General features: G+C 39.4%; 1 protein-coding gene across 4 annotated transcripts in view; it reads left to right on the forward strand.

Moving 5' to 3' along the window:
• PDE7B (phosphodiesterase 7B) overlaps positions 1-13,731 on the forward strand; it is a 355,502-nt gene that overhangs the window by 197,030 nt on the left and 144,741 nt on the right. Inside the window, exon 1 of one of the 4 annotated variants that reach the window (XM_054491062.2) lies at positions 2,108-3,219. The exons of the other annotated variants lie outside the window; for them this stretch is intronic. Coding sequence (XP_054347037.2) covers positions 2,982-3,219 — 238 coding nt within the window. The 5' untranslated portion in view covers positions 2,108-2,981. Of the gene's footprint in view, positions 1-2,107; positions 3,220-13,731 lie in introns of those variants that run through there. 4 annotated transcript variants of the gene reach the window in all.

The following is a 13,731-nucleotide window of genomic DNA, read 5'->3' on the forward strand; positions in this document are numbered from 1 at the left end:
GCTACGAAATGTAACAAAACCACCTTTCAGATAATTCACATGGTAGAGAGGTTTTAGTCCAACAAGTACTAGCCTTGCATCAGTTTGTCCCAATCTCTTGAACCTGCAGTTGAGCCAAAAATTTCCGAGCCAAGCTTTCTCGCAAGATTTCCTGTACTTCCTGTTTCTATGTGAGCCAGAAATACCATGAGAACGACCTTTCTTGTGGTATTTTTGCCCCTCTACTCCAGGATGAAAATAATCCCATATTGGGGGAACTTTTTTTAATTGTGCAAATATTTCCAGTTTTCAAACCTTCAAATGAAGTAGTTTCCTCCTTGGGAATGAAAATGTGAAATGGTGATTGCTTGGCCCCGACTCATCTCCACTAGGAAGTATTCGTGCTCAGTGATCCAACATTTTGTAATTTCTCTAAGATATTTTTACAAGGAACTAGGTAAAATAGTACAGAGGATACAATGGAAATGTATATCCTTGGATTTTTTTTTAAAAAGTCATTCTTGAAGAAATGAACAATGAAGTGTTGTGTTCTTAGTACATTAGTGTATGTGATATATTATATCATATATTTGTTTTCTTTGTTCTTAACCCCTTTGTTCCAAGGGTCAGGATATCCTGATGCTAAGTACTATTGCAAAATAACTGAACAAAAATAAAAATAGTCAAACACTTAGGAAACTCTTCAGTTGTTATGTCAAGGAAGTTTGTGACTGAGGAGTGAGTTTAAGACATTATTCAGGAAATATGATAATAAAGTGAAACAGTCTATATGTGATTATTAGATAAAATCATCTCAATCCTAGAGAGTTTTGATGCCCCCAGCCTGATGGAAGGGTAAGATAAGGACTGGACGGGCTGTCAAAGTGGTGGAAGTGTTGAATTGATGCTGAAATCATTTCATCTCTTATCAGAGAGGGAATAAGGAAGGGCACATCTTTCTAATCAAGCAGACCACTGATTATTCCCTAATTGTGTTGTATGTATATCTGGTTGTTATAGAAAGAGCTGCTAGATCAATATTTTAATAACAAAATTCACCAAAAGCAGTGTCTTCAATGTCTTTATTATTGTTTTATACCTCTTGACCCTTCTTCACCTGTTAGGAAGGAGAGCAGGTTTGCCAGTATACTTTTCCATCCAGAAAAAAGAAAATTCACTTAATCCAGTATGGAAAACTAAACTTATTAACCATGGATTTAGAGAAATAATAAAACAACAATAAAATTACAGTTGTCTTTGCTGGTTTCAACTTTAAAAAAAATGAGGTGGGAGTAATGAAAATAAAACACACTCTACAATGATCTTTCTCCTCTTCCCCAAGTTTCCTCCTCTCTCCCATGAAGAAATATCAAATAATTGTGTGATAAACCAGCCTTGAAAGGAATGTAGAGCAGAAGCAACAGATTATACATCAGCAAAATGGCATGCCAAGCAAAATAAAGCACTTTGCAATGTGGAGACGTGAAGAGGAGAGGAAGATGGGATTGTTACAATGTTCTCCAAGAAAACAGGGGCTATTCACTTGAATGTACAAGTTCAAATTGTTCCTACAAACCCAATTTGCTGGCAAAAGTGCCAAATACAATACTACCCTACTTTCGTTTCTGTCCAAGGCCTTTCACATAAGCTACAGGGGGCATCGCCTTTTGTTGAATTGGTTCTTACTTTCAGGGTTAGCGCCTCCATCTCTGAGACTAGGAACAAGAGGCATGGCCCACGGTTGAGGTTGCCCTCAATTCAACCACTCTCAGGTCGGGGACACAGTAGTCAGTGGCCCACATAATAAGTCAACAGTGCTCTCCCTCCAGAAGGTGAATCGTTAACATTCTTTTCTTTCTTTCACTGCCATTTATGTCCCCTGTGAACATCCTTTAAAATGATTGTTCCTTTGAAAATGGATTTTGAACGAGCCTGAGCCACATATCCAGGCTACACAGGCCACTGCCCATATGTATGAGGATCTTGATGCTTCCCAAATTCGCATCTTTCAGAGTTAACTGTGGAATGTGATTCGATGTTATTTCCCTTCCAGCTGAAGGGCAGCTGAGGTTATGAAGGGATTTGACTAATAGGTCATAACCCAGATAGGTTTGCTGAGAACCAAATGACACAAGGGAAAGGGATGTGGAGAAGGAGCAAGAGTGATCAAACTGAGGCACTGAGGATCAACCAAGCCCATCCCAGCACTGGTCTTGGTGACTGGCAAGGTGCCCCCCAACCCCCATCAGGCCCTCCAGAGAGAAGCCTCAGAGGAAACAGAGAAGCTTCCTCTGTTTTTTTGAGAACTCCTTGGGGCTTGCAGGGCCTGAGCCTGTACCACAGGGGTGACTCCTCACCTGACACCTCCAGATAACTGGCCTCCAGCAAGGGGGGAACCCCTCTGTGAGGTTAGCAAAGGGGAAGCCCCGTTTCTTTGCCTGAAGTCCTTAAGAGCTAAGCCGACAAAGAGCTAAGAGTCAACAAACTTTGACAAGCACCAAAAGAGAATTGAGAACAAATAAATCAGAAGAAAGAAGAGGAAAAGCAAATGCTAGAACCTCGATGGCTTTTTTTTTTTTCCTCCCTGCTGTCGTTCCAGCTGTAGCCTGGGATTAATTAAGTGCTGTGAACTCAGTGCCAGAGAGAGGAGGGGAAAAAAAAATGCATTCTATCTCTAAGGAAGGAGTACAGTAACAGTTTCTCACCAGTGAGAAACCTGGGGAAGTGAATCGCTCTCGTCGGCAGTGTTTGTGGAGGGCCTGAAGAGACAGGGACGTTGTGCCAGGCTGGAGGAGGCTTGTCTTTCCGAAACTGGAGAGGATCTTACAGGGGTTCGCCTTTCCCTGCCTGGGAAGAATTTCCCCTGTGGTAGCAGCAGCAGCAGCAGCAGCAGCAGCAGAAGCAGAAACAACAGCAGCAGCAGCAGCAGCAGCAGCAGAAGCAGCAGCAGCACCACCACCACCACCACCACCACTACCTCCTCTTCTGGGGCACAAGACAGAATGCCTGTGCTAGAGCGCTATTTCCACCCAGCAGAGCTAGGCAGGAGGTGGACAGGCCCAGAAGGTGTGCTGCCCTCCTCCCCGGGAAGCCAGCCGGGGTGCCAGCAGGGGCCGCTGCCCTGGGACTTGCCAGAGATGATCAGGATGGTAAAGCTGGTTTGGAAATCCAAAAGTGAGCTGCAGGCGACCAAACAGAGAAGCATTCTGGACAATGAAGATGCTCTCCGCAGCTTTCCAGGTAAATTGACCATGGGGTGTAATAGGTCACAGGACCAAGTCTGATAACTAACTCCCCTTCTTTGGAGAGTCCAAGCCATAGGGAGGAAAATGAACTGTGTAGCATCGGGTCCGAGGGCTGTGACTTCCAAATGTCTGCTGTATGACAGAAATGCATCTTGAAATTAAGAGTGATTTAGTAGGAGGAACACTTGACTGGAAATCAAGAAACCTGGGTCCCGGACTCAGCTTGACAAATGCTTGCCCTTTGGGCTTGCACAAGCCAAATTTCCTGAGTTTCAGTCCCCACCAAGGAGGGGGTGGAATTGGATGCTCTTTAATGGCCATCCTGACTCTAACATTTCTTGTCAACAAGTTAGAGATACCCCTAGGAGAATATTCTCCTTGGGTTGCTTTTTATCATTCTTTATATAAAGTAAAATACATTTTCCAATTTTTAACTATGCCATTTACAGCGTGTATTTTGTTCCCAGCACTGAGTTTGGCATGCAAGCTTTTTATGTCCTGGGCAAGTTGGTAAACTTTCTTGACTTGGTTTCCCCTTTGGCAAATGTCAGTAATACGAACACCTTTACTGATATCAACTCACTCACAAATGTGGAAATGATGATTCCCAGGGACTTTGTCTTGTCATAAGAATGTGCTGTGTTTGGGATGGTTGTGGAGAACTTTACTGTGTTTCTGACAGTGGATACAACCACCACCAAGACACCCGGCATGCCTGGGAATGATCCCAAGGAGCTTCGTAAACTAAGAAAGCCACAGCTGACTACAGGGCACTCTCTTTCTTTGAGGAATATGTTGCTAGATATTTGGAAAGTGGTGGGTTCACTTCAGAAGAAAGAACATGAGTGTGTGTTTATGCATCTGAAGTCTTGGCTAGCCCTATGCAGTGGAATCCTAGCATGCCATTGGCGGTGAGGGATGGGGTAGATGGAAAAGATACATCAAAAATAACCTCTCCCTTTCTCATGGAAACAGAGTAGGAAATAAAAATCTGGCTAGTTTTGATTTTAATGATTTATGCCAGGAACTTTTTTTTAAGTTATGACTTAATAATCTGTAAAGAATATTATTAAGAAGTTAATACTCTGGGAAAAGAAAAGATTTAAAAGGGAGAAAAAAACAGGGTTGGCCTCCGGTAAATGATGAGTCCTTGAGTACATAGGAAAGTGAGGGAAACGAATAAAACTGAGGTTTATGTGGCAACTGGGAGAAGGATGCCCAGGGAGATGGGTCTTGGTCAGATGAAATGAGGTACGCTAAACCAGTGTTGCATGTGAGTAGGGTAAGAAAAAAGGAAAAACCCACCTGGGCAGAAAATTTTACTCTGACACTTCAACTCTTAGCATTTCAGGTTTGTTTCAGTCAATTAAATGATTAAAATTCATATTACAAACTGCACCCTTTGATAAAACTATCTAATTCAATCGTTGTTAGCATGTCTGTGGAGACAGGTGTACATTATTATTTATATTCTATATTAGTGAGCATCTAATTCCTGAAAAAGCAATACTCTGGAGAAAAAGCAGAACTCCTGTAGCTTCTTATTACTTAAAAGGCACACTTTTCCGGACATGATGAAGCAGGGCTTGCTGAGTCTTACTATACCTCTCTAACACTGCCTCACATTCAGTGGAAACTGTCTCTGAAGCCACTTGGATTCCCAGGGAAGCTGCACCCTGGTCTGCTGTTGAGGTTGCCTGCCTGTGTGGAGACAGGCTCTGTAACACCTTTCCAAAGGATGTGTGTTTGCCTCCTGTTCTTCCTCCTGCACCTCCTCACTCTCAGGGAGATGAGGGCTCATCCTTACTGGAATGGGCATAAAACCTTTTCATCATCATCCATCTGTGCAGCAGCAGGTCATAGGATGCAACCCCAAAGATGAGTGGCTTCACTTTCCAAACTGTCTCTTCCTCACTCATCCTATCCCTGATGCTGCATTTCCTCTGAGCATCAGGTGTCTTCAGCTGCATCATTTTCACCACAGCAGCACAACAATGGGGCCCTCAGGAACACTTACAGACTATTTCAAAACTTCTGGCATTTTTTGTTTGTTTTTAGAAAGTGGTGATTTAAGCTGTTTTCAGTTCATGCACAGAGGCAGAGGTTATGATAGACAGCTCTTCAAAAAACACCAAGACACATGGTGCTCTCTCTCTCTCTCTCTGTCATTTCATCCTTGCCTCAGTCTCAATTTATACTTTCACGATCCTTTTAAGCCACTGACTGTGCATCAAGTGAGACTTGCTTTATGCTTGAAATGTTTTTTTCTTGGCTCAGTCAACTGAAAATTTTCTATTCAAACAAGAAAGCCCAGGTCAAGCATCTCTCTCTTTAAAATGCCTTTCCTGATCTCCAACGGCCTCTCATCTCCCCAAGCGGTAATCTATTCCCTCCTCTTTGCTGTCTTTACCTGTAGTTACTTAACATTTTACATTTATAGCACACAATATTTTTGCTGTGCTAGTAACTTAAAACAGGAAAATTAAATGTTATAACATTCTGTGTATATTTTGACTGCTTGTGATAATGAATTGATTTAACTTTTTTTAAACCATGAAATTGCAGAAATTCTGAATCAAACCAACAGTTACTTTAGAGGACTTTAAAGATGGTGTCATTGGCTCTTAATGTGTTTAATGGAACCTTAAAAGTCCCAGTGTTTCTTTTCCTTAGCAAAGGGCATCATTATTTTTACGCACACTTCTTCAACAAGACTGGAACTTTGTTTCTCTCAAGTGAAGTAGAAAAATATTCTGAGATTTGGCTAAGGTAATAAAAGGAGAGAATAAAAAAATATGAGAACATAAATATGTGTTCATGAGAGATTTTAAGGTGAAATACGCTGAATTGGGAGTATGGAATGGAAAGAACAGTCCCCTGGAGAAAGTGGGGGAGTGCCAGAGAGAAGGTGATACATAGAAACATCTTCCACCGTCTTCAGACTGGCATTCTCTGCAGACTGTTGGGTGGCTGTCCAAAGCAATAGACTGTAGGAGGGAATGGGAGATGATAGAAGGAAGGAAGAGGAGCTTGTCACCTTCACATGTTAGGGTCTATACATCTGGAAGTGCCCCCAAAGCTGGGCATTGGCCAAGGCACTGTTCACCCTAGCAAGGGGCTCTGGAAGTTATCAGCATGCTTGAGGTCCAAGCGTCAACTCTGTTCTTTGAACTGTACCCAATTATTTAATTGTGTTAATACTCATATCTTTTTCCCTTTATGAAGCAAACAAAGGATTATCTAATTATCTAGTTAACCCCTGTATTTTGGAGATGAGGTAAATAGTTCAGAGAGACTCAATAAGGCATCCAGGATCACACATTGAAACTGTATCAGAACCAGACCAGCATTTCGATTGCCCAACTCTGGTCCACAGAACACATGTGGTCAGGGTACATGCTGGGTAATAGAAATTTAAATTTAAACCAAGACATGGCTTTATTGATTATATGTAGATGGGGCAAAATGAGAACTCGTGATGTGATATAAACCTTGATCAAACCAGAAAAATAGTATTACCATGCAGAACAAGTCAAAGGATTGTGTCTCGTATACATTTTCTACTTATTCTGTGGGCTTTAGTCTTATATCCAAGCTTCAAATACTGCAAATATCCAGGGAAAATCCCTAACTATTATCAATAGAAAGTCAGCTTACACCATTGCAGTGACAGCATGCACCCATGTGGGGAGTGGGGAGAGGGATGAGGATAGAAAATAATTAAGTAGCTTCTCAGATGCTGTGAGGACAAATATGATGCTAATTATAATTCTAGTCAGCAACCTGTTTAAGACTAGATATCCCTTAGCAGGACTTGTTCTTTGTTGAATAAATAATTAGATTTTGGAATTCAACCAAATAACCACAAACTCTGCAACTGGGAAACTTACCGTTCATTTCGGTATCTCTGGTCTAAATTTTGCATTATAGTTTACTTATTTATTAAGCTTGTTCCCATTTCAGTAAGCTTTGGTTCTAGGAAAATATAAATACACGCAAATCCCTCAAAGAAAGAAACTCATCTTCCCCATAGCCGTTGTAACGTCTCCTGCCTTTCAAGGAGAATACAAAATCAGAAATTTGCTTTATGCTCAGGCCTGAATATCAAATTATTTCAGAGAAGAAAATCTCCAGAACCATTCTCTGATTCCAGTACTCTACAATTCAAATTAACGTTTAAACTACTATTTCAAAATGTCTCAAGTATCAAGCAAGATATAAATCAAATATGTTGAAGAATGAACATTTCAATCATTATAATCAAGAAGCATTTATGGGATGCTTAGTGTATACCAGGCACTGTGCTAGGCACCAGGGACTCACAGATGAACCAAAAGCTTAATGAAAGAACAATTATGGATTTATGAATCAGAGCTCTGTCTACAACTACAGTGTGAAAACAAGCACTTGTTAGTTTAAACCTGTCACCTCAAACTACTGGCTATAAAACTGGTAAAATTCAAAAACACTTGTAAAAATTTATACACACTTTCAAGTACTCATCGGTTCTAATGATTTCATTCAAAGCAGGACAAATTGCTTTGAGCAAGGAATCAATTAGTCTCAATGGCAGATAAGTATTAATTCATAACATTTTTCTAAAACTACTGCTTTTAGCAGCCTGTTTTCACTCTGTAGTGATGCTGGATAATAATCATTAATAATTTAATGCATCTTTTAAATGTGAATGCAAATTGAGTCAATACTGGAGTACATCATCTCACTTTGAACTAAACCTTCTCCTTCACCTGACTTATTTTCATGAATGACTCATGAAAAGTTCAATACTGCTAACTCCAGCTCCCCAATTCCCACTAGTTCTAAGTCCATAAGAGAGGCTAAGGGTGCCAGAGTGTGGTTGCAGTGTTGAGATCTTAAAAGTTTTAAATTCTGTATCTCCATTACTGAACTATGTGACCCTGGGTGGGTACTTCACCTCTCGGTGCCTCAGTTTCCTCTTATATAAAAAGAGAATTAATAATAGCACCTTTGCATAAGGTTGTTGTCGGGAATAAATGACGTAATTGCAAAAAAAAAAAAAAAGTGCCTAGAATAGAGCCTAAGTTCCACCACACTCTCAGTAAATGTATACTCTCATAATTATTGGTGTTGGTGTTATGTTTCTCAACAACTTCTCTCATTCATTATCTTTTCTCCGTTCAGTTGCATGGCCCTTGGTCAAACCTCATGTTGTTTTGTCTATAATCTTGCAATAGCCTTCAACTCTCTCTACCCATTGTCATTCTATTCTGTGATTTAGATCAACAGCGTTAAAAGAAAAATCAAGATGTCTCAACCCTTCTCCAAAATCCTTTAATAATTCTCTAGTGTCTACAGAGAAAATCCAAATTCTTTCCTCCTGCATTCAAAGTTCTCCATCTGGCATGAACTCACTTTTCCAGTCTTATTTGTCATTATTGCCCTCTGAGTACTCATATTCCACCCAGACAAGACAAACCTCCCACAGCATCCTACTTGTTTTCTGCTCATTGTTCTCAATGCTTAAAATGACTTTGCTCCATGTCCCTAATTTATCCCATTCCTTACTTAATATCCCACTCGTATGCTAGCCCCTTCATGAATCCCTCCTGAGATTACTGAAGGAAAATATGCCTTTCTCTTCTGAAGTTCCACAGAACTTTCTTTGTATTTATTTAACAGGCAAATCACTTTATTTTGTTACAAATAGTGTACATTTCTTCCTCTCCTCCTAGATTCCAGCTCTTTGAGAGTCTGGAGAACATTCTATGTTTTTCGTGTTTTCCCTAAGATCTGTCGCATGTCAGCCACTCAATACGTTTTGATATGTGAAAAAATGAAATTATCAGAAGGAATAAAATAGCTTACAAATTGCCATCAGATGCATGAATGAACATCTTTTTAGGGACAGATTACTCAAGAAACATGAATTCTAGCTCTTGTTTTTAATGGAATCCTATTTAAACATATTCCAGTAGAAGATCAGGATTAGTCATTATAGCTTTTAAAATAAAAGAATACACAAGAGTGAAGTTCAGAACTATTAAAAAAGGTATAAGTGCAAAACTAATATGAGACAGCTCTCTCTTCCTATGAAGAACTTGTAATTTACTGATAATTACAAAATTTTAAAGCAAATGCATGCATTTACAGACTTTTAAAATAATTACTCTGTTCATGCATTTTGGAACACTTTACATAAACTAAAGTTTCAAAAGCGGCTTCTTCTACAGATAACAGTCTGTAGACTCCTGAACATAATTTCAAAAATAGAGTGCAGAAGGTGTGTGTTTACCCAGCCCTACAAATGAGCTTCTGAGGGGCTGGCACTCAATGGAGGATGGTATTCCCAAGCCCTCTGCTCGTTCTCTGCAAACAGTTTCTTTTTTCTTTTTTTCCCTTTTAAAAAAAAAAAAATTAAACAAGCCTGGTTCAACTGGACAGAAAAGCATTGACTTTTGCATCAGACCAATTCAAAAAAAAATATTAGTAGCTTTATTGTGAAAAGCCCGAAAGTTTCAAGTTTTTTTTTTTAACTCACGAAAGTAACTGAAACTGTGTACTGTCTTCTATCTTATTTTTTCCACTCTTTAATCTTCAGTACTCTTGATAATACATAGTAGGTACATCTCATCATATCAGAAATAGTAAGCAGAGCTCACGGAATTTGTGATTTCATGCAATGCTGTAGTCTTGATATACACACAGTGTGGACTTTATACTTCATTTTCCTGTTTATCCCTCTCTGCCTTTCCATACATTTCTCTTTGGAATTGACTTCAATCTCTAAAATGCCAAAAGACCACCCCAAGAAATGAGTTTAGTATCTTTGAACTTGTCTTAAATTTCCTCAAATTATAAAATTATTAGAGGCCCTTTCTTCTAAGCACTTCTTCTTACCTAAAAAATCCACAGGACATATATTTTAGAGCTTATAAACCAAGTCACTGTCCTGAGCGTTTTGTTACTTCATCGGCTGTAACATAAATGCTGAGGGAGTACTCCAGTGAGTAGGTCACAATTCTCATCATGAGTGACAGGAGAAAACTTGTCAGCCTTGTACGCAGTTGGAAGGCATGGCTGACAAAGACAAAACAGGGTTTAGTTGTGGAAGGCCTTGGGTCCAAGGGGCCAAGCTTACTACAGAAAAATAGAATCACTAGAGAGAAAAGAAGGACAAATTTCAAGAGAGACCGAGTTGCAGTTGCATGAATGTGGTAGTAGAAATTGAAAGGTTCAGGAGCCAGAAAACTGTAAAATAAAATCACAGCTAGAGCTATGATGGTAATGAATGTAAATCTTCCATAAAGGTATCAAAAAGGAAAATTAAATAACTAAGGGTAATAAGACACATATCATGCAATAATTAGAATTTTAATGTTTCTTAACCTTAACCTCTGGAATTAAAGCCAAAGCTAAAGAAAGATTGTATTTCTTGCTTCCTTCTCCAAATCTTTTTGGATGACACCCAAATATTTCACATAAATCTATAAACATAAGTGACAAGCACTTCAGAAAACCTGAAGGACATGTACATTTAGAGGATCTGTGACGGTCGTTCATTCAGAGAAGTGGATAGTTTGCTGAAGAAAATAATTTAGAAAGAAAAGAAGAAGGGACAGGCAGACAGGAAGGCCTAGAGCACCCAAGAAAAGGAAGTCAGGTAAGGTCACTACAAAGAAACATTCAAATATAAGAAGTGTAATAAAAAATACACACAGAAATGAGAAGAAAACAGTCACTGTTTAAAACATTTGTAACAGAGATTTCAAATCTGCGCACTCAAATATGTGATGAAAAGTAGCCTGAGTCTCTTCTTCAACCAAGAAAATTATCCTCTTGAGCCCACCCTGATGGGGAATAGGGAAATTTAAACTTGTTAATTAGCACCATGGTGGTCAGTCTCTTCTCGATTACTTCTTTTGAATAAATACCTTCCCACTCTTTGCTCCTCTCCAAGTTGGCATCTGGGTGAATATGTGCCTTGGGTTCCCACATACCTATCCAATGTTTCTCCTGCACATGCCTGAGAGGCGCCAACCTCAGAGGGAGAAGCAAAGGCATGTTCATGTGCCACTGGGCTCTGCCTGTGACTCTTGCCTGCAATTCCCCAGGGTATCGGGTAGACTGTGCAACTGTCTCTTTGACATGACCTTACCCTGTGCCATATCCTCTTTCCTCCCAGCAGAAGGAAGCCTCAGTGTGCCCATATCTATAGACCCACCTCTTAGTATATTAAAGGGATCTAATAAAAGAATAAAGAAAATCCTTTTATCTTTCCACAAAGACAAGCTCTTAAGATTATTATCCTTCCGCAAACTCACACACAAAACAAAACTCGAAAACCTGTTACTCTGAAGGCTAAACAATGAACATCAACTCCCTTCTTTTCTTCTCATTCTTGCTATAATATTCCAAATGATCTTCCACATATGCCTCTAGAGGGGTGGAAGCAGAGGATATGCACAAGAGAGTGCAAAAGAAAAGAAAATGGCACACGGACATACATCAAAAAACATTATCTCTTATCACACGCCGGTTAAGTTACTATGTGCTAGGCCCTATCCTTGAGCGTTGCATATTCAACATGATTTGTTTGAGTTACATTCCCATGCATCAGCTAGACCTGATTCTTCTACCCTCTCTACTACCACTATTTCTCTGTCTCTCTCTTAAAATAAATACATACATTTCCACAACCATCTCAAAATGTTGACACTGAAACGTTTGACCAAATGACTGTAATACGTGAAAAAGGATATGTACAAATCTCACCTTTCTGGTTGGTTTTCACATTGAGAGCTGAGGTTTTGTATCTGCCACTAATTGGAATTGTGGTCCTTATCATACAATGTATTGTATTCTGGTCAGGTCCGATACATTTTCACTGCTTAAATGTGCTAATTGGAAATTCTGAGAGCTCTTCTCCTCCTTTCTTTGGCCCTTATCCCCTAGAAAGAAAATGGGGAGGGAATGTAAATAGACAAAATTGGACTAAAACAAATTTTGTTTTGAAAAATTTTTGAAAATGTCTCAAATCCTCCAAAAGTTGTTAGAAACATACTAGGAGGTCACAGAATGGAAAATGATGTTTCAATGTTACATACAAATACTGAACTTCTTATGCTAAACAGTAAGCATCAACCAAATAGGTGTTATTTCCAACTTAGAAATAGAAGAAATTGAGACTTCTATTTACTGGTTATTTATTTAAGATATTCAGAAAGGGAAATGAAAAATTCAAATTCCTAGTTTTCTTTACTCAGTGCATAGCATTGTGCTTTCTGTCTGGGACAGAATAAAGGAGATTATGACCTGTTAGAAGAGACAGATACAGAAACAACTCACCGATATCAAGGCAGAATGGCATATGCTTTACAATAAAGTGGAAATAATACTCTGTGGGAACATAGAGGAAGAATCAAAAGTGTTTATTCAACTAAGTTTGTTTAGTGCCTATCATGTGCCACATAGTTTCTTCATTCCTTAGAAAATAAATATTCATGAACCAAGAATGTTGAGGTGGATGGATGGATGGGTGGACGGATGGATGGACGGACGGATAGATAGATAGATAGATAGATAGATAGATAGATAGATAGATAGATAGATGTGATATATGATATACTGAATGTACATACACAAAGACTGTGCCAATTGCCAACACATAAGAGAGTGATTAATTCTGCCTGTATGATGTGGTAAAGGAGGTGTCAAGAAAGGAGATGATGGGCTGGGTGTGGTGGCTTACGGCTATAATATCAGCACTTTGGGAGGCCGAGGCAGGTGGATCACCTGAGGTCAGGAGATCAAGACCAGCCTGGCCAACATGGTGAAACTCTGTGTCTACTAAAAATACAAAAATTAGCCAGGCGTGGAGGAGGGTGCCTGTAATCCCAGCTACTCAGGAGGCTGAGGCAGGAGAATCCTTGAACCCAGGAGGTAGAGGTTGCAGTGAGCTAAGATTGTGCCATTACACTCTAGCCTAGGTGACAAGAGCAAGACTCCATCAAAAAAAAAAAAAAAAAAAAAAAAAGAAGGTGATTTTTTTTGAGGTACCATTTAAGGTAAGTTACATTTCTCCAAATGAAGAAGAGATGGAATACACTATAGGAGAAAGAAACACAGGACCAAATGCAAGAAATTCCAGGGAAAGCCAAGTTATGGGGTATAAAATGAATCAGGGGAGGGCTAGGATAAGACTAGAAAGATAGGCTAGGGGTCAGGTTGCCAATGGCTTCATCTGTCTTTCTGAGGAGTTTATCCTATAGGGATAAGAAAACTTCAGACAATTGTAGTGGGAAGTGACATGACAAATTTTACATTTTAGAAAGATCATTCTAGCAACAGTGGCTGGTGAAGAGGTGGAGTTAGGGTGAGCATACTAACGAATATATATAACCATAATGGCATTCATTGACCATATTTGGAAGATGTTGAAAATTTTGAGATGCTGAATATTTTCCCTTCAACTGACAAACCAAATTTCCCAAGTGCTATAGTATTTTACACAGAGCCAAAAGAAATA

This window comes from Pongo pygmaeus, chromosome 5 (genome assembly GCF_028885625.2).
Source record: "Pongo pygmaeus isolate AG05252 chromosome 5, NHGRI_mPonPyg2-v2.0_pri, whole genome shotgun sequence".
In the NCBI taxonomy this organism is placed as follows: domain Eukaryota; kingdom Metazoa; phylum Chordata; class Mammalia; order Primates; family Hominidae; genus Pongo; species Pongo pygmaeus.